The 22,659-nt window shown below is 36.3% G+C and overlaps 1 protein-coding gene across 1 annotated transcript in view; it reads right to left on the bottom strand.

The window, feature by feature from the left end:
• LOC114673157 (EF-hand calcium-binding domain-containing protein 13-like) overlaps positions 1-22,659 on the bottom strand; it is a 115,895-nt gene that overhangs the window by 75,519 nt on the left and 17,717 nt on the right. Inside the window, exons 7-10 of the mRNA XM_077971050.1 lie at positions 21,701-21,802; positions 21,140-21,193; positions 1,314-1,385; positions 314-457 (exon numbers count right to left, since the gene is read on the bottom strand). Coding sequence (XP_077827176.1) covers positions 314-457; positions 1,314-1,385; positions 21,140-21,193; positions 21,701-21,761 — 331 coding nt within the window. The 5' untranslated portion in view covers positions 21,762-21,802. The remainder of the gene's footprint in view (positions 1-313; positions 458-1,313; positions 1,386-21,139; positions 21,194-21,700; positions 21,803-22,659) is intronic.

The following is a 22,659-nucleotide window of genomic DNA, read 5'->3' as shown; positions in this document are numbered from 1 at the left end:
CAACATGGCGAAACTCTGTCTCTGCAAAAAATACACATTAGCCAGGTGTGGCGGCTACTTGGTGAGCTAAGGCAGGATGGCTTGAGCCCAGGAAGCCAAGGCTGCAGTGAGCCATTATCATGCCACTGCACTCTAGCCTGGGAGACAGCGAGACCCTATCTCAAAATAAAAAAACGAATAAAATAAACACTTTCACGGATCAAAAAATAAAATAAAATATACATATACACAACAGCTATCCCAAGCACATAGTAAAACTAAAACTAGGACTTCGTTAAGCTCAAAATAGATTGCTCTTTCAAAAAGGATTCACCATCAACAGATGCTTGTCTCAAGATCTCTTGGAACGTCTTGTTGCTTACTGGAATTCCGGCACTCAAAAGTTTGGAGCTCAGTTCATTTACAGGCATTGTATCATTTCTGATACTATCAAGAGTTTTAATCTCTCTAAATAAATCTGTAAATACAGGAAGAATAGAAAACAGATAAAGAAGTTGGGGCAAAGCCCCTTTTAAGATATAACATCCACAGCCTACCGTAGAAGACATTCTGAGTTAAAGGGCTTTTAAAACATACCTATGGGCTTTGTTTTTAGAAGTCAGTTAAATAATAAAAAATGTTCAACATACCCCTAGCCAGGTAAAAGTTGAGTTTCTGCAATTTATTTTGTAAAGTCCATTTTTTTCAGTAACTGTTATCCCTGAAAGGTGTTTCTGCTACATGCTCTGGTCTTTCACAGACTGCAAAGCTTTTCAAGAACAGGTAGGCAGGAGGTAGCTCTTAGAATGAGGCCAAGAAGCCAAATAGTTGGGGAAAGGAAAACACTAAAAATATAAATTTGCTACAGACTGAAAAACAGTCATATACTATCTTAACATCAGAGAGTGTTTATCTCTTACCAGTCTACCAACTAATTTTAAGAACACTAGATCTTTCTTGTACTTTCCTTAATTAACATGTTTCACTATAGGTGAGGAAAATAAGCATGTGGCTATTAATAAAGGTGCGAGAAAACTGTACTAGAGTAATGGGAAGGATGCATACTTTTACAATAAAGCATAATACTGAGACAAATTATTTGCTTTAAGGAAGCATATTCTAGGTATGTAATTCTAAATAATTCATTATACAAAAGCATAAATTGAATATGATAAGGAATAAGAAAGCAGATTACAACATTTCAAATAAAGCAAAGCAAACTTAGGAAAGTGTTGAAAATACAGAGAGAAACAAACTATATTTTAGAAAATATAGGATACCGTAAAATGACCTAAGAAACTGGTTTTCAATTTTTATTATTTTACTATACTTACTGTTGAATGGTGTGGATGGTTTAGGTGAATTAGTGAAAACATCAATTACATCTTTTAAGATCACTTTTCTTTCTGAAAAGTTAAGAAATAAAGTAGGATTTAAATAAAGCAGATTTTAAATTCATTAAGGCAGGAATCTGGTATTATTTTAATATTTCATCCAGCTTTCAAACCCCAGTGATCATAATGCATAGTAAGAAATACTTCTTTGATGGACATTTGGGTTGGTTCCAAGTCTTTGCTATTGTGAATAGTGCCACAATAAACATACGTGTGCATGTGTCTTTATAGCAGCACGATTTATAATCCTTTGGGTATACACCCAGTAATGGCATGGCTGGGTCAAATGGTATTTCTAGTTCTAGATCCTTGAAGAATCGCTACACTGTCTTCCACAGTCGTTGAACTAGTTTACAGTCCCACCAACAGTGCAAAAGTGTTCCTATTTCTCCACATCCTCTCCAGTGGGGGAGGGGGAGAGGGATAGCATTAGGAGATATACCTAATGTAAATGACAAGTTAATGGGTGCAGCACACCAACATGGCACATGTATACATATGTAACAAACCTGCACCTTGTGCACACGTACCCGAGAACTTAAAATATAATAAAAAAAAGAAAAAAAAAGAAATACTTCTATATTGTGAGCACACACACAAACAAAAATACAAGTTTTATAAAGCAATACTCACCCTTATTATAGGTGATACACTCTAATATCTTCTAACAAATTTCAAGTTATGCCATTTCATTTTTTAAATACTATTCAAGACCTATTACATTTATTTCACAACTGACACACAGTTTTAAAAATGATAAACAGGTTATATAGTACAGATATATATACACAGTAATTTTCATTAAAGCATATAAATACAAAGAGTATAAGAGAATGTGTAGGGCTACCCCCTGAAGAGATGTTTTTTACCCAACAAAAACAGCAAAGGAAGAGACCAGAAAAAGAAAGAAAAGACATACTTTTCCTTTGAAAAAAAAAAAAAAATCTGGTGACAAAGAGGAAAAATTCAATTTTTTCTTACTATCATTACTTCCTAATTGACACTGAAACAACAAACAAACAAAAAACTATACACAAAAGTAAGTATATAAAACTAAGACTCCCTTTTCCAAGCAAGTAAAAATCCTTAGGAAACCTAATAGTCAAATGTCAATTTCTTCTGAATTATCCATAACACTACACATAAATATTTATTGTTCTTTGGAATAACAGGCTTAAGGATATGCTACCCCGAAATATAACATTGTGACAGAATTGGATATTTAAGCTGAAGGAATCTAAGAAATATCAGGTGCAAGAAGAACTCTGTGATCTCCCTTGTCTCCCCTGAAGCAGGTCTTGATATCCTCATATGAGAGGTGCTCTTCCTATGAAAAAAAAAAGAGTATCCTTATCTCCGAAGATGGAGGGATGCTGAGAGGAATCAAAACAAACAGGCCATGCTACCCTTAGCTATACTTAGCTCATAGCCACTCTTCTGTCCTCTATTTCATTTTCCATGACTTTCCACTCTTCATCAAACCTAGCGTAAAAACATCCAGATTTAATCACTTTTTCAGGCTTTTATTTTCTTATGAGGGTTCCCATGTCACATAAAACTTACACCAAATAAACTTGTGTGCTTTTATCTTGTTAATCTGTCTTTTGTTACAGAGCCTCAGCCACAAACCTGAAGGATAGAAGGAAAATATTTCTTCTCTACACTTAACTGGAGACTGCTTCAAAGATTATAAACTGTTAGCCCACATACTGAATACAGTACGAGATTTAGTGATTTTCATTGACCTAGAGAGTGTAATAGTAGTTATTTTTAAATTTGAATTTCATTATCTTTACATGGGATATATACTCTCAAGTTAGTCCATAATTCTCATCACTTTGTCTTATGCTAACTTATTTTATTAATTTGTATTTCATGCCTGACTGCTAGACATTTGAGTTAGATGTCCTTGGCCTGGTTCAAATATTATCCTTCTCTGGAAGCCTACTGTAATTTATTTAAAATGTCACTATTAGAGCTATAACACTGTGCCTCTTGGATTGGCAGGCTAATTTGACCCATCTTTCCCCTCCCTCCTATTCTAAGCAATTACCTTGGCCTTAAGTAGTATTTCCTCACTCCTCTGATTTTTGTTAACTTAATGTTTTTGTAGAAACTGCTTTTGCAAAAGCCTAAACCCCTTGAAGAAAATATACCAAATGCCTAAAGAGAGAGATTTTGACAACTGAGGGATTTCTTCTGAAAAGAGAGAGAGAGAGCTGATAAGAAAGAATGAGAATTTCTCTATGAGAGCATCCATTCCCCAACCCCACCCACCCTCAAGATGCAGGACTGCCATTGTCTTTATCAACTGAATGTCAGTAGAAACACAAGGAAAGGGAGTTTAAAAGCTCTTCCTCCATGCCCATTGCCCTTTCCCAAATTGTAGTGTGACACTGGATTGGGAGGGAGTCCCAGTAAATAACCAGTCAGCCCTCAGGGTCAGATTTAATTCAATTAAAAGAAAATAAAGCAACTGCAATTTCTGGTACTATAGCAGCTAGACATCCGGATTAACCCTCCTACTGAAGATGACAAAAAAATCTAAATAAAATATTACTTATAAAAAATCTTAACTGCTTCAATTTGCTGCCAAGAAAGTAAGAAATTCCCAGGCCAAAAAAAAAATTGATGAAGAGCTCTAACTCAAAGCACAGTATCTACTTTTTCAGGCAAAGAGTGTTTGCCAAAGACAAACAAAAACAAATGGAATGAATTTTAGTTTATATTTTCAAAGGCTCAGACAAAACCTAGGTTCCTCCCAAACTGCACATTTATATCCTTTAACTTATAAAACTGCTTAACCTAGCATTCAATACTCGCAAAAAATATCAATAATAAAGAAAGGTTCCTCCTTTACAGGTAATTTGACTCTTCTCTCTGGCTACCTTTAAGGTTCTCTTTCTTTTGGGGTATGCTGCAGATACATCCTGATATATCTTTGTATGGATTTCCTTTTATTCTATGTGGAATTCACTGGACTTCTTGAATCGGTAGGTTAAAGTCTCTCTCAATTCTGGAAAGTTCTAAGCTACCGCCCCTCAAATATTTTCTCTGCAACCACTCTATCCTCTCTTCTCCCCCGTATTGATGTATATTTTTTATACCTCTTCCTTCTATCTTCTATGCCTCTTAACCTATTTCCTATATAATCTGTCTGGCTGCATTGTGTACAACTTCTTCAAACTAATTTGCAGTTCATATTTCTCTCTATGCCTATGTTTAATCTGCTGATATTCTTGTCCACTAATTAATTTTGATTATTATATTTTAAATTTCTAGAAGTTGTCTCTTTTTCATATCTGTGTGCTCTTTATAGGCTTTAGGTTCCCTTAGATATTTTCAAGTTTCTCTTTTATTTCTTTGGAAGAATACAGAAGAATATGACTACAGAAAGAGTGAAATTTTTAAAATGGAAGATATGTACACCAGAAAAAATATTACTTCAGGCTAGACTGGCATCAGAGAAAATATACTTTAAGGCAAAAGCCTTACTGACAATGAAAATTCAACTTACAACAGGGGAAAAAACAGTTTTAATATCTTTAGGAATCTATAACAAGTTTAAATTGAAATACATCTAGTAACAAAGACTTGAAATATATAGAGCAAAAAATTGACAGAACTACAAGGAGAAATAAACAAACTATCATTACTGAAGATTTTTAACACGTCTTTCAATAAATGACAGGACAAATAGACAAAAAATCAGTAAGGAGATAGAAGATTTGAAAATATGATTAATAAATGACCAAATATAAAAGACTGACTCAACAATTGTAGAATTTCTTTACAAACGCGTAACATTTTCCAAAAAGTGATCATGTTGTGATCCATAAAGCAAGTCTTAATATATTTTAAATAACTAAAAACATATAAAATATGCATTTAAAATAACTGAAATTACAGAAAATATATTCACTTACTGCAATATAATTAATACAGTAAAAACAAAAAACACTCCCAAACTTGGAAATGAAGAAACACTTCTAGAATTGCCCATGGATCAAGACAGAAATCATTATAAAAGTAAGAAAAATAATTTTAACTAATCAATAATTTTAAAACTACATATCAATACCTGGGGCCATGTAGCTAAAAAAGCAATACATAGGGGAAAATATATATGCTTAAAACCTTACATTAGAGAAGAAAAAAGGACTAAAATTTCATGAGCTAAGCATCCATCTCAAGAAGTTAGAAAAAGAGTAACAAAATAAACCTAAAAAAGTATAGCGAAGAAAATGATAAAGACAAAAACATAAATGAAATGAATAATAAACATATAATAAAGAGGATCAAAAAGTTGACTTAGTTATTGAAATGTACAAACCATGAGTATAAATTATCTTAAAAACAGAAAAAAGACAAAAATGAGCAAGACAAGGAATGAGATGGGAATATTACTGCAAATGCCACAAATATTACAAAAATATTTAAGATCTTATTATTAAAAATCATATAGTGACTAGCCTAGCCATCATGGCAAAACTCTGTCTCTACTAAAAATTAAAAAATTAGCCAGGCATGGTGGCACATGCCTGTAATCCCAGCTACTCGGAGGCTAAGGCACGAGAATCACTTGAGCCTGGGAGGCAGAGGTTGCAATGGGTCAAGATAATATCACTGCACTCCAGCCTAGGCAACAGAGCAAAACTCTGTCTCAAAAACAAACAAAAAAAATAGTATAGTATTAGAGTGATAAATTTTTCAGATGAAAAAGTCAAAGTCTTAGGAAAAACCAGCTTACCCAAATTGGCTCATGAATAAACAGAAAACCTAAATAATCTTACAATATGAAAGAAGATGAATCAGTAATCAAAAACCTTCCCAAAAGAAAATGTCAAGGCTCAACTGGCTTGTTCTGTGAATTCCACTAGACTCAAAGGTAATACGCAATCTCAATGCTATAGAAACTATTCAGAGATTGGGGGTGGCTGGCAAGATGGCCACTGAAACTATTCCAAACAATAGAAAAAGAAGGACTCCTCCCTAACTCATTTTATGGGGCCAGCATCATCCTGATACCAAAACCCAGCAGAGACACAACAAAAAAAGAAAATTTCAGGCCAATATCCCTGATGAACATCGACGCAAAAATCCTCCATAAGTTGTGCACATGTACCCTAGAACATAAAGTATAATAAAAAAATTTAAAAATAAAAAAAATACTGGCAAACTGAATCCAGTAGTACATCAAAAAGCTTATCCATCATGATCAAGTAGGCTTCATCCCTGGGATGCCAGGATGGTTCAACATACACAAATCGATAAATGTAATCCATCACATAAACAGAAACAATAACAAAAACCACAATTGTCTCAATAAATGCAGAAAAGGCCTTGGACAAAATTCAACACCCCTGCATGCTAAAAACTCTCATTAAACTAGGTATTGATGGAACATATCTCAAAATAATAAGAGCTATTTATGACAAACCCACAGCCAATATCATACTGAATGGGCAAAAATTGGAAGCATTCCCTTTGAATACCAGCACAAGACAAGGATGCCCTCTCTCACCACTCCTATTCAACATAGTATTGGAAGTTCTGGCCACAGCAATCAGGCAAGAGAAAGAAATAAAGGGTATGCAAATAGGAAGAGAGGAAGTCCAATTGTCGTGTTTGCAGATGACATGATTGTATATTTAGAAAACCCCATCGTCTCAGCCCAAAATCTCCTTAAGCTGATAAACAACTTCAGCAAAGTCTCAGGATACAAAATCAATGTGCAAAAATCACAAGCATTCCTCTATACACCAGTAATACACAAACAGAGAGCCAAATCATGAGTAAACTCCCATTCACAATTGCTACAAAGAGAATAAAATACCTAGGAATACAACTTACAAGGGATGTGAAGGACCTCTTCAAGGAGAACAACAAACCACTGCTCAAGGAAATAGGAGAGGACACAAACAAATGGAAAGACATTCCATGCTCATAAAGAATCAATATCATGAAAATGGCCATACTGCCCAAAGTAATTTACAGATTCAATGCTATCTCCATCAAGCTACCAATGACTTTCTTCACAGAATTAGAAAAAACTACATTTCATATGGAACCAAAAAAGAGCCCATATAGCCAAGACAATCCTAAGCAAAATGAACAAAGCTAGAGGCATCACACTACCTGACTTCAAACTATACTATAAGGCTACAGGAACCAAAAGAGCATGGTACTGGTACCAAAACAGAGATATAGACCAATGGAACAGAACAGAGGCCTCAGAAAAAACACCACACATCTACAACCATCTGATCTTTGATAAATCTGACAAAAACAAGCAATGGGGAAAAGATTCCCTATTTAATAAATGGTGTTGGCGAAACTGGCTAGCCATATGTAGAAAGCTGAAACTGGACCCCTTCCTTACACTTTATGCAAAAACTAACTCAAGATGGATTAAAGACTTAAATGTAAGACCTAAAACCATAAAAACCCTAGAAGAAAACTTAGGCACTACCATTCAGGATATAGACATGGGCAAAGACTTCATGACTAAAACACCAAGAGCAGTGGCAACAAAGTCCAAAATAGACAAATGGGATCTAATTAAACTAAAGAGCTTCTGCACAGCAAAAGAAACTATCATCAGAGTGAACAGGCAACCTACAGAATGGGAGAAAAATTTTGTAATCTATGCATCTGACAAAGAGCTAATATCCAGAGTCTGTAAGGAATGTAAACAAATTTACAAGGAAAAAACAATGCCATCAAAAGTAGGTGAAGGATATGAACAGACACTTCTCAAAAGAGCACATTTATGCAGCCAACAAACATGAAAAAAAGCTCATCATCACTGGTCATTAGAGAAATGCAAATCAAAACCACAATGAGATACCATCTCATGCCAGTTAGAATGGTGATCATTAAAAAGTCAGGAAAGAACAGATGTTGGAAAGGATGCGGAGAAATAGGAACACTTTTACCAACACTGTTGGTGGGAATGTAAATTAGTTCCACCATTGTGGAAGACAGTGTGGTGATTCCTCAAGGATCTAGAACCAGAAATACCATTTGACCCAGCAATCCCATTACTGGGTATATACCCAGAGGATTATAAATCATTTACTACAAAAACACATGCACACTTATGTTTATTGCAGCACTATTCACAATAGCAAAGACTTGGAACTAACCCAAATGCCCATCAATGATAGACTGGATAAAAAAAATGTGGCACATATATACCATTGAATACTATGCAGCCACAACAAAGACTGAGTTTCTGTCCTTTGCAGGGACACGGATGAACCTGGAAACTATCATCCTCAGCATAGGAACAGAAAACCAAACACCGCATGTTCTCACTCATAAGTGGGAGTTGAACAATGAGAGCACATGGACACAGGGAGGGAAACATCACACACTGGGGCCTGTCGGGGTGTGGGGGGCTAGTGGAGGGATAGCACTAGGAGAAATACCAAATGTAGATGACAGGTTGATGGGTGCAGCAAACCACCATGGCATATGTATACCTATGTAACAAACCTGCACGTTCTGCACATGTATCCCAAAACTTAAAGTGTAATTTAAAAAGAAACTATTCAAAGATTTAGACAAAGAAAAAATACTTTTCAAATTATGAAGAGAATGTGACATCAAAGCCTGACAATGCTAATGAAAACAAAGAAAATTACAAGTTAATCTCACAGATAAATAGAGATGTATAAATCCTTAACAAAATATTAGAAAAATGAACCCACCAATATGTAAAAAGGATAATACATCATGACTAAAATGAGTTTATTCCAAAAATTCAGTTGCATTTATATAAAAAAATCAACTAATGTACCACATTAACCAATAAAAGAGAAAACTCATATGACCTATCTTAATAGATACATAAAAATTGTTGAATGAAATAAAACAAACAAATATAAATGTAATCATTTTTAAAACAGGATTAAAAGGCAATTTCCTTGACCTGGTGAATGGTATTTATGAAAAACCCACAAGAAATACTTCATTTCATCCTTAGTGAAATGCTTAAAGTATTCCTTTGAGATGAGGAATAAAAGAAAGATGTCCACTATTGCTATTTTTAGCTAAGATTATTTTGGAGGTCCTAGTCCCAGTACAGAAAGATAAAGAAAAACAAAAACATAAAAGAAGTGCACATTTAAAAAATTAACTTTAAGAAACATCATATGGTCATGAAATAGAAAACACAGTCCTATAAAGATACATGTTCTCAGCAGAAACCTTATAAGCCAGAAGTGATTGGGGTCCTATCTTTAACCTCCTTAAATAGAATAATAGTCATTCATGAATTTTGCATCCAGCAAAACTAAGTTTCATAAATGAAGCAGAAATAAAGTATTTTTCAGACAAACAAATGCTGAGGGAATTTGTCACTATCAGACCAGGCTTACAGGAAATGCTAAAAGGAGTTCTAAATCTTGAAACCAAAGGTTGATATGCACCAGAATAGAACTTCTTTAAAGCACAGAACTTACAGGGCCTGTAAAACAATAATCCAATGAAATAAAACAAATGATCTAGGTAACAATCAATAGGATGACTGGAACAGTACCTCACATCTCAATATTATCATTGAACATAAATGCCCTAAATGTTCCACTTAAAAGACAGATTGGCAGAATGGATTTAAAAATCACAAACCAAACATCTGCTGTCTTCAGAGACTCACCCAACATGTAAGGATTCATACAAACTCAAGGTAAAGATGTGGAAAAGATATTTTGCAAACAGGGAAACCAAACATGAGGAAAGGTAGCTCTTCTTATATTAGAGAAAACAGATTTTAAAGCAACAACAGTAAAAAAAAAAAAAAAAAAAAAAAAAAAGGACAATGTTATTATATAATGATAAAAGGATCAATCCAACAAGAAGAGATTACAACCCTAAATATACATCCACTTAACTCTGGAGCTCCCAGATTCATAAGATGATTAATACTAGACCTAAGAAATTAGATAAACAGCAACAGAATAGGGGACTTCAACACTCCACTGACAGCACTAGACATATCATCAAGGCAGAAAGTCAACAAGAAACACTGGACCTAAACTGCACTTTAGAGCAGATGGACTTCACAGATATTTACAGAACATTCTACCCAAGAACTACAGAATATACATTCTTCTCATCAGCATATGCAACATTCTCCAAGACACACCATATGATAGGCTACAAAACAAAACTCAATAAATTTTTAAAAATCAAATTCATATCAGTATCTTCTCAGGCCACAGTGGAATAAAACTAGAAATCAATTCCAAAAGGAATCCTCAAAACTATGCAAATACATGGAAATTAAACAATATCCTCTTGAATGATTTGGCGTTTAGCAGTGAAATCAAGATGGAAATTAAATAATTCTTTGAAATTAATGATATTAGCAATACAAGTTATCAAAGCCTCTGGGATATAGCAAAAGCAGTGCTAAGAGGAAAGTTTATAGCACCAAATGACTATATCGAAAAGTCTGAAAAAAATTACAAATTGAACCACCTAACATCACACTTCAAAGCATTAGAAAAACAAGAACAAACCAAACCCAAAGCTAGCAGTCAAAAAGAAATCATAAAGATCAGAGCAGAACTAAATGACATTGAAACAAAAAAAAATACAAAAAAGATCAATGAAACAAAAGTTGGTTCTTTGGAAAGATAAACAAAATTGATAGACTATTAGCTAGATTAACCAAGAAGGCAGATTCAACCAAGCTCAATTAGAAATGAAAACGGAGACATTACAATCAATACCATAGACATACAAAAGATCATTCGAGACTACTATGAACACTTCTATGCATACAAACTAGAAAATCCAAAGGAAATGCATAAATTTCTGGAAACATACAACACTCCTACATTAAATCAGAAAGAAATAGAAATCCTGGACAGACCAATAACACACAGTGAGACTGAATTGGTAATTCAAAAATTGCCAACAAAAAAAGTCCAGGGATTCACAGCTGAATGCTACCAGACACTCAAAGAATTGGTACCAATCTTACTGAAACTATTCCATAAAATTAAGAGAGGGAATACTTCCAAACTCATTCTATGAAGACAGTATCACCCTAATACCAAAACCAGGAAAGGACATAACAAAAAGAATACTACAGACCAATATCCCTGATGAACACAGACACAAAAATCCTCAACAAAATACTAGCAAACCAAGTCCAACAGCACATCAAAAAGATAATACACACAATCAAGCTGATTTAATCCCAGGGATGCAGGGATAGTTTAACATACAGAAGTCAATAAATGTGATACATCACATAAACAGCATTAAAAACAAAAATTATATGGTTATCTCAATAGGTGCAGAAAAAGCACCCTGGCTGGACATGGTGGCTCACACCTGTAATCCCAGCACTTTGGGAGGCCTAGGTGGGTGGATCAGGAGGTCAGGAGATAGAGACCATCCCGGCTAACAAGGTGAAATGCCATCTCTACTAAAAATACAAAAAAATTAGCCAGGCATGGTGGCACACGCCTGTAGTCCCAGCTACTCAAGAAGCTGAGGCAGGAGAATTGCTTGAACCCCGGAGGCGGAGGTTTCAGTGAGCCAAGATTGTGCCGCCACACTCCAGCCTGGCTGACAGAGCGAGACTTTGCCAAAAAAACCCAAAAAACAAAAACTAGCTTCCTTTCCTGATAGAAATGCTATCATAAACTAGGCATACATTCAATCCAAAAAAACTAGGCATTGAAGGGACATTCCTCAAAATAATAAAAGCCATGTATGACAAACCCACAGCCAACATCAAATTGAATGGGGAAAAGTTGAAAGCATTCCTCCTGAGAACTGGAGCAAGATAAGGAGGCCTACTTTCACCACTTGTGTTCAGCATCGTATTGGAAGTCCTAGCCAGAGCAATCAGGCAAGAGAAAGGAATAAACGGCATCCATATTAGAAAAAAGGAAGTCAAACTATCACTGTCCACCAATGATATGATGATATACCTCAAAAACCATAAAGACTCCTCAAAAAGACTCCGACTTTGATAAATAAATTTAGTAAAGTTATAGGTGACATAATCAGTGTACATAAATCAGTAGCATTGCTGTACACTGACAGCAATCAACTGAGAATCAAATCAAGAACATGATCCCATTTCTAATAGCTGCAAAATAAAATAAAATACCTAGAAATATACCTACACAACAAAATGAAAGTTGTCTATAAGGAGAACTCCAAAACCCTGCTGAAAGAAATCACAGACAACACAAACAAATGGAAAAATATCCCATGCTTATGGATTGGGAGAATCAATATTGTAAAATGACCATACTGCCCAAAACAATCTACAGATTTCATGCAATTGCTATCAAAATACCAACATTATTTTTCACCTAACTAGAAAAATAAAGTCTAAAATTCGTATGGAACCTAAAAAGAGCCTGAATAGCCAAAGCAATCCTAAACAAAAAGAATAAATCTGAGGCATCACATTACCTGACTTGAAATTATACTCCAAGGTTATAGTTACTAAAAGAGAATGGTACTATTAAAAAAAAAAGTAGATATATAGACTAATGGAACAGAATAAAGAACCCAGAAATAAAGCCAAATACTTGCAACCATCTGATCTTTGACAAAGCATACAAAAACATAAATTAGGGAAAGGGCAGCCTATTTAATAAATGGTACTAGGAAAACTGGATAGCCACATCTCTCTCCTTATTTCTCACCTTACACAAAAATCACCTTATACAAAAATATCTCACCTTGTACAAAAATCAACTTAAGATGGATCAAAGACTTAAATCTAAGATCTGAAACCATTACAATTCTAGAAGAAAACCTAGGAAAAGCCCTTCTGGACATTGGCCTTGGCAAAGAATTTATGACTATGACCCCAACAACAAATGCAACAAAAACAAGAATAAATGAGTTGCACCTAATTAAACTAAAAACCTTCTGCACAGCAAAAGACATAATTATTATGGTAAACAGACAACCAATAATATAGAAGGAATTATTTGCAAACTATATATCTGACAAAGGACTAATATCCAGAATCTACAAGGAACTCAAACAAGTCAGCAAGAAAAAAAAACCACACAATACCATTAGAAAGTGGGCAAATGACATGAGCAGATATTTCTTAAAAGAGGATACATGAATAACCAACATACATATGAAAAAATGCTCAGCATTACTAATAACCAAGGAAATGCAAATTAAAACCATGATGAGATACCATGTTACCTCTGTCAGAATAGTCATTATTAAAAAGTCCAAAAACAATAGATGTTGACATGGTTATGGTGAAAAGGGAAGGTTTACACATTGCGGGTGGGAATATAAATTAGTACGACCTTTATGGAAAACAATATAAAGATTTCTTAAAAGAACTAAAAGTAGGCCAGGTGCGGTGGCTCAAGCCTGTAATCCCAGCACTTTGGGAGGCCGAGACGGGCGGATCACGAGGTCAGGAGATCGAGACCAGCCTGGCTAACACGGTGAAACCCCGTCTCTACTAAAAAATACAAAAAAAAAAAAACTAGCCGGGCGAGGTGGCGGATGCCTGTAGTCCCAGCTACTCGGGAGGCTGAGGCAGGAGAATGGCGTAAACCCCAGAGGCGGAGCTTGCAGTGAGCTGAGATCCGGCCACTGCACTCCAGCCTGGGCGACAGAGCAAGACTCCATCTCAAAAAAAAAAAAAAAAAAAAAGAACTAAAAGTAGATCTACCATTTGATCCAGCAATCTCACTACTGAGTACCCAAAGGAAAAAAGTAATTATATCAAAAAGACACCTGCACATGTATACTTACTGCAGCACAATTCATAATGGCAAAGATATGGAACCAACCTAAGTGCCCATCAACCAATGAGTGAATAAAGAAAATGTACTACATATACACCATGGAATACTACTCAGCCATAAAAAGGAATAAAATAATGTCTTTTACAACACCTACGACGGAGTTGGAGGCCATTATTCTAAGTGAAGTAACTCAGGAATGGAAAACCAACTACAGTATTTTGCACTTATAAGTGGCAGCTAAGCTATGGGTATGCAAAGACATACACAGTGGTATAATGGACTTTAGAGACTCAGAAAGGGGAGGTGTGAGAGAGGTAAGGAATAGAAGATTACATATTGGGTACAATGTACACTACTCAGGTGACAGTTACACTAAAATCTCAGACTTCACCACTATATAATTCATCCATATAACCAAAAATCACTTGTACCCCAAAAACGATTAAAATAAAACAGTTTTAATTAACATAGAAAATATACAAGTTCTCCCAAACTGAACTATATATTCAAAACTCCCAAAGGATTTTGACAATCTGTTCACAAAATTTATATAGAAAAGGAAAGCTTAAAGAACAGTCAATACATACTTGAAGAACAACAAAATGGGGGAATTGGGGGCCTCACCTACCATATATAAGGTTTATTTTAAAACTATATTAAATATGTGGTACTGATACAAGGATAGAAATATAGGCCAATGGAAGGAACTATGTATAATTAGACACCTGATAAAGACAAAACTGATATTATTGGTCAGTAAGGAGAGTTTTCTCAATAAATGATATAGAAATAATAAAATTGGGCCCCTGTTTATCAACATAAGAAAAATTACATCTGGATAGATCAAAGACATAAAAATGAAATGCAAAACTATAACACTTTTAGAAGATAACAGAAGAATCTCTTCACGGTCTCAGGACAGGGGCAGGATTTCTCAAACATGACAAAGTTTACTACTCATAAGGTAAATATTGATACATTTGAGTATATGCATATTAAGAAACAATGTATACCAAAAGATACCATAAAAAGTTAAAAAACAAGCCACAGACTGAGAGACAATATTGGCAAAGCACAGTGCTAAAGACCAGTATCCAGAATATATATAAAGAACCTCTATAAATTAACATTTTAAAAATGAAATCCCTCTCACCAAAAAAATGAGGAGAAGTAACTGGGCATTTATTAGATAGTAAATTGAAATAGCTGAAAACATCTGAAAGGTGCTCGATCTTATTAGTAATCAAAGAATTTTAACTAAAAACTAAAATTATGTATTTTTACTTTCCCACCAGATTTGAAAAAAGTAAAACAAAAATCTAACAATACCAAGTGTTGGTTAATATATGCAACCACAGAAATTCTTTCCCATTATTGGTAAGGGTATAAACCATTATACCTACTTTGTAAATGTTTGGCATTACTTTGTAAAGTAAAACATGAAAATACTCTAAGACCTAGTAGTTCTCCTGGAAATATATTCAAAGAAGCTCTTGTACATGCATATCAAGAGATAAATATGACACTCTTCTTCATAACAGCATAGCAAAAACTGAACTCTGCCTAAGTTCATCAACAATAGGGCAGATTTGTCTTAAAACTGATTTCTTCATGAAATGGAAAACTACACAACAGTAAAAAGGCATGAACGAGGCAGCACCCAAGATGGCTGAATAGGAACAGCTCCAGCTTCCAGCTCCAAGCCTGAGCAACACAGAACACAGGTGATTTCTGCATTTTCAAGTGAGGTACTGGGTTCGTCTCACTGGGGCATGTAAGACAGTAGGTGCTGGTCCTCGGGTGCAGCCGAACCAGTGAGAGCTGATGCAGGGTGAGGCATCGCCTCACCTGGATGGCGCAAGGGGGAAGGGAATTCCTTTACCTAGCCAAGGGAAACTGAGACACACAACACCTGGAAAATTGGGTAACTCCCACCCTACTACTGTACTTTACCAAGGGTCTTAGCAAACGGCACACCAGAAGATTATATCCCACACCTGGACCAGATGGTCGCACGCCCACGGAGCCTCCCTCATTGCTAGCACAGCAGTCTGAGATCTAACTGCAAGGTAGCAGTGAGGCTGGGGGAGGGGCGCCCACCATTGCTGAGGCTAGAGTAGATAAACAAACTTGCCAGTAAACTCCAATTGGGGGGAGCCCACCAGAGCTCAAGGAGGCCTGCCTGCCTCTGTAGACTCCACCTCTGGGGACAGGGCATAGCTAAACAAAAAGCAGCAGAAACCTCTGCAGATATAAATGTTCCTGTCTGAACAGCTTTGAAGAGAGCAGTGGTTCTCCCAGCACAGAGGTTGAGATCTGAGAACGGACAGACTGCCTGTAGAAGTGGGTCCCTGACCCCTGAGTAGCCTAACTGGAAGACATCCTCCACTAGGTGCACACCAACAACTCACACCTCACATGGCTGAGTACACCTCTGAGACGAAGCTTCCAGAGCAAGATTCAGACAGTAACACTCGCTGTTCAGTAATATGCTATCTTCTGCAGCTTCCGCTGATGATACCCAGGCAAACAGGGTCTGGAGTGGACCTCAAAAAACTCCAACAGAACCGCAGCTGTTGGTATCAATTAACCTTAAATGTAAATGGACTAAATGGTCCAATTAAAAGACACAGACTGAAAAATTGGATAAAGAGTCAAGACCCATCAGTTTGCTGTATTCAGGAGACCCATTACACATGCAGAGACACACATAGGCTCAAAATAAAGGGATGGAGGAAGATCTACCAAGCAAATGGAAAATAAAAAAAAAAGCAGCGGTTGCAATCCTAGTCTCTGATAAAACAGACTTTAAACCATCAAAGATCAAAAGAGACAAAGAAGGCCATTACATAATGTTAAAGGGATCAATTCATCAGGAAGAGCTAACTATTCTAAATATACATGCACCCATTACAGGAAAACCCAGATTCATAAAGCAAGTCCTTAGAGACGTACGAAGAGACTTCGACTCCCATAAAATAATAATGGGAGACTTTAACACACCACTGTCAACATTAGACAGATCAACGAGACAGAAAGTTAACAAGGATATCCAGGAATTGAATTCAACTCTGCACCAAGCAGACCTAATACACATCTACAGAACTCTCCAACCCAAATTAACAGAATATACGTTCTTTACAGCACCACATCTCACTTATTCCAAAATTGATGACATAGTTGGAAGTAAAGCACTCCTCAGAAAATGTACAAGAACAGAAATTATAACAAACTGTCTCTCAGACAACAGGGCAATCAACCTAGAACTCAAGACGAAGAAACTCAATCAAAACCACTCAACTACATGGAAATTGAACAACCTGCTCCTGAATGACAACTGGGTACATAATGAAATGAAGGCAGAAATAAAGATGTTCTTTGAAACCAATGAGAACAAAGACACAACGTACCAGAATCTCTGGGACACATTTAAAGCAGTGTGTAGAGGGAAATTTATAGCACTAAATGCCCACCACAGAAAGCAGGAAAGATCTGAAATCGACACCCTACCATCACAATGAAAAGAACTAGAGAAGCAACAGCAAACACATTCAAAAGCTAGCAGAAGGCAAGAAATAACTAAGATCAGAGCAGAACTGAAGGAGATAGAGACACAAAAACCCTACAAAAAAAATCTATGAATCCAGGAGCTGGTTTTCTGAAGAGATCAACAAAATTGATAGAATGCTAGCTAGCAAGACTAATAAAGAAGAAAAGAGAGAAGAACCAAATAGACACAATAACACATGATAAAGGGGATATCACCACCGATCCCACAGAAATACAAACTACCATCAGAGAATACTATAAACACCTCTATGCAAATAAACTAGAAGATCTACAAGAAATGGGTCAATTCCTGGACACATACACCCTCCCAAGGCTAAACCAGGAAGAAGCTGAATCACTGAATAGACCAATAACAGGCTCTGAAATTGAGGCAACCATTAATAGGCTACCAACCAAAAAAAATCCAGGACCAGACGGATTCACAGCCAAATTCTACCAGAGATACAAGGAGGAGCTGGTACCATTCCTTCTAAAACTATTCCAATCAATAGAAAAAGAGAGAATCCTCCGTAACTCATTTTATGAGGCCAGTATCATCGTGACACCAATGCCTGGCAGAGACACAACAAGAAAAGAGAATTTTGGACCAATAGCCCTGATGAACATCGATGCAAAAATCCTCCATAAAATACTGGCAAACCGAATCCAGCAGCACATCAAAAGGCTTAACCACCAAGATCAAGTTGGCTTCATCCCTGGGATGCAAGGCTGCTTCAACGTATGCAAATCAATAAACGTAATCCATCACATAAACAGAACCAAAGACAAAAAACACATGATTATCTCAACAGACGGAGAAAAGGCCTTCAACAAAATTCAACAGTCCTTCATGCTAAAAATTCTCAGTAAACTAGGTATTGATAGAACGTATCTCAAAATAATACGAGCTATTTATCACAAACCCACGGCCAGTATCATACCGAATGGGCAAAAACTGGAAGCATTCCCTTTCAACACCGGCACAAGACAGGGCTGCCCTCTCTCACCACTCCTATTCAACACAGTGTCTCCTATTGAACATATTGTTGGAAGTTCTGGCCAGGGCAATCAGGCAGGAGAAAGAAATAAAGGGTGTCAATTAGGAAAAAAGGATGTCAAAGTGTCCCTGTTTGCAGATGACATGACTGTATATACAGAAAGCCCCATCGTCTCGGCCCGAAATCTCCTTAAGCTGATAAACAACTTCAGCAAAGTCTCAGGATACAAAATCAATGTGCAAAAATCACAAGCATTCTTATACGCCAATAAGAGACAAACAGAGAGCCAAATCATGAGTGAACTCCCATTCACAACTGCTTCAAAGAGAATAAAATACCTAGGCATCCAACTTACCAGGGATGTGAAGGACCTCTTCAAGGAGAACTACAAAGCACTGCTCAACAAAGTAAAAGAGGACACAACCAAATGGAAGAACATTCCATGCTCACGGATAGGAAGAATCAATATCGTGAAAATGGCCATACTGCCCAAGGTGATTTATAGATTCAGTGCCATCCCAGCAAGCTACCAATGACTTTCTTCACGGAATTGGGAAAAGCTACCTTAAAGTTCACATGGAACCAAAAAAGAGCGCGCATTGCGAAGACAATCCTAAGCAAAAAGAACAAAGCGGGAGGCATCATGCTACCTGACTTCAAACTACACTACAAGGCTACAGTAACCAAAACAGCATGGTACTGGTACCAAAACAGAGATATAGACCAATGGAACAGAACAGAGGCCTCAGGAAAAACACCACACATCTACAACCATCTCATCTTTGACAGACCTGACAAAAACAAGAAACGGGGAAAGGATTCCCTATTTAATAAATGGTGCCGGGAAAACTGGCTAGCCATATGTAGAAAGCTGAAACGGGATCCCTTCCTTATGCCTTATACAAAAATTAATTCAAGGTGGATTACCGACTTAAATGTTAGACCTAAAAGCATTAAAACCCTAGAAGAAAACCTAGCCAATATCATTCAGGACATAGGCATGGGCAAGGACTTCATGACTAAAACACCAAAAGCAATGGCAACAAAAGCCAAAATAGACAAACGGGGTCTAATTACACTAAAGAGTTTCTGCACAGCAAAGGAAACTACCACCAGAGTGAACAGGCAAGCTACAGAATGGGAGACAATTTTTGCAATCTACCCATCTGACAGAGGGCTAATATTCCAGAATCTACAAAGAACTTAAACAAATTTACAAGAAAAAATCAAACAACCCCATCAAAAAGTGGGCAAAGGATATGAACAGACACTTTTCAAAAGAAGACATTAATGCAGCCAACAGACACGTGAAAAAGTGCTCATCACCACTGGTCATCAGAGAATTGCAAAGCAAAAGCACAAGGAGATAGCATCTCACACCAGTTAGAATGGCGATCATTAAAAAGTCAGGAAACGGCAGCTGCTGGCGAGGATGTGGAGAAATAGGAAGGCTTTTACACTGTTGGCGGGAGTGTAAACTAGTTCCACCATTGTGGAAGACAGTGTGGCGATTCCTCAAGGATCCAGAACGAGAAATAACATTGGACCCAGCAATCCCATCACTGGGTATACACCCAAAGGATTATATATCATGCTACTATAAAGACACACACACACGTATGTTTATTGCGGCACTATTCACAATAGCAAAGACTTGGAACCAACCCCAACGTCCATCAGTGGTAGACTGGATTAAGAAAATGTGGCACATGTACACGATGAAATACTATGCAGCCATAAAAAAAGGATGAGTTCGTGTCCTTGCAGCAACACGGATGAAGCTGGAATCCATCATTCTGAGCAAAATATGGCAAGGACAGAAAACCAAACACCGCGTGTTCTCACTCATCGGTGGGAACTGAACAATGAGAACACTTGGACACAGGGCGGGGAACATCACACCACGGGGCCAGTCGTGATGTGGGGGGGATGGGGGAGGGACAGCATTAGGAGAAATACCTAATGGAAATGACGAGTTAATGGGTGCAGCAAACCAACACGGCACATGTATACATATGTAACAAACCTGTACGTTGTGCACATGTACCCCACAACTTAAAGTGTAATTGAAAGCAAAAGTCAAAAAACAAGTATGACATATTTTATTTTTGTAAAACTAGGTGGTTAGATGCTTGCAATGAACACATTACTTTGATCCTTTTAATGCTTCACCCTGTTTTCACTGTGTCCATCTAGTTATTTGGGTCTATAAATACTGGTGAAATCATTTTATTGGAAAACAGTACTAATGAATGTAAGATGTTATCAAGAAATAGTTCTTTCGTTTTGACTGATAAAACACAGATTATGTTAATCTGTTAGCAAAGGCAGATATTTTATCAAAATATTGAAAATATGTGAATTTATAAGCCACCAATAGAATATTAGAAAAATACTATTAAAAATTTCAGTGTAAATCATCATTTATTGCAAATCATGTGTAACAAATTCTTACCAGTAAAAGCTTTCACTTCATCCTCCAATGCTTTCAGAGCCACTTTATTATCAGCTATAACACAAAGGCATAATTTGAAGCTCATAACATGTTATATCAAAAGAACACTCTCCTCCCTCCTATGATTATAACACCTAGTAGCAGCACTTACGAAGTATACTGGGCATTTTATTAAGCACTTTAGTCATTTGATAAATATTTACTCAGAATATGTTATGAAAATGAAGAAACAATTATAAATATTGAAAATAAACTTATTTAGAAAATGTGAATTTGACGTTATAACCCATAAAACAGCAAATCTTATATTTGATAATGGAAAGATGGAATTCAAAAGTGGCTTTTTCCTAGGGGTCAGCTTTCTTGTCCTGAGAATTTGGAAGGCTCTTGTATTGACCATGCCGCTAGTATTCAGAATACTACATTCCCTACTTTGTTACTCTGACTGTCTTATTTAATCTTGCCATTTGCATTATGAAAAGTTCTTTTTTCCCTTTCCTTCTAATGCTAAAAGCACACAGAACACAAAACCCAAAAACCAGTGATATCTAGCATGCTCACCACCGACTGGCAGGCTTTGTGTCAGATCTTCAAGTTCTTTATCTGTGAGCTTGATTCCCATGTTGTCTAGAACGGTCTTCAGGTTTTTTATATCAGCCTTCCCTAATCAGAAAGACACAGGCTGTGAGGAAAATGTAGAGACTCTAAAACAAAATCTCTAATTTTTTTTTTTCAGACGCATACACATTGGGAAGTTGAGAAAAGCTATGGATCTTTTATTTCCACAGAGTACGCATAACGCATCTTCATAAACTGCGCATTAGGATTTAGGAGGATGTGCTAAAGCCCATTCATGATTATATTTTTCTACATAAAGAGAAAAAATTCGTTGAATCAATATATAAATGAAATTGACCATGGAATTAAAATTAGGATCCTTTCCTTTAAACGAATTAACTGATCAGTGGATGCAAACTTGGGTCAATCATTGACATATTTTGACCAATACATAGGATTAAAAAGTAATCTCTCAATATTATTCCTAATAATGATAATGATAGCTAACGTTTATGGAGAGCTTTTATTTTGGTACCAGGCATCATACAAAACATTTCATTTATATGTTGTCATTTAATCTCAGACAGATATCAGACAACAGTTGACTAAATTCCTTATATAGATAGCTCATCTTTTCCTTGACTTTTTTGGCATGTAATTACATCTTCCCCACTAAGTTTATAAACTCTAAGAGAGTATGGGATACATTTCTCAACAATATGGTTGATTATCTGGTTAAATAACGATAAATCTGTTTTTCAAAAATCTAATGGAATCTATGTATTAGAGAGGTTGCAGGATTCACAATGAAATTAGTAGTGAATAATGGGAAGGCCAAATGAGTGCCTTATATTCATCTATCTCCTTATTACTTTCCCTCACATTTAAGGTATTTCATACTACTCAGCACTATGTTTTTTCCCCAACATTTTACAATAAAATGTGCCAAACATGCAGAAACA

This window comes from Macaca mulatta, chromosome 16, assembly GCF_049350105.2.
Source record: "Macaca mulatta isolate MMU2019108-1 chromosome 16, T2T-MMU8v2.0, whole genome shotgun sequence".
Lineage (NCBI taxonomy): Eukaryota > Metazoa > Chordata > Mammalia > Primates > Cercopithecidae > Macaca > Macaca mulatta.
Note: the sequence above shows the minus strand (reverse complement) of the source record. Positions and strands in the feature narration are given on the sequence as shown.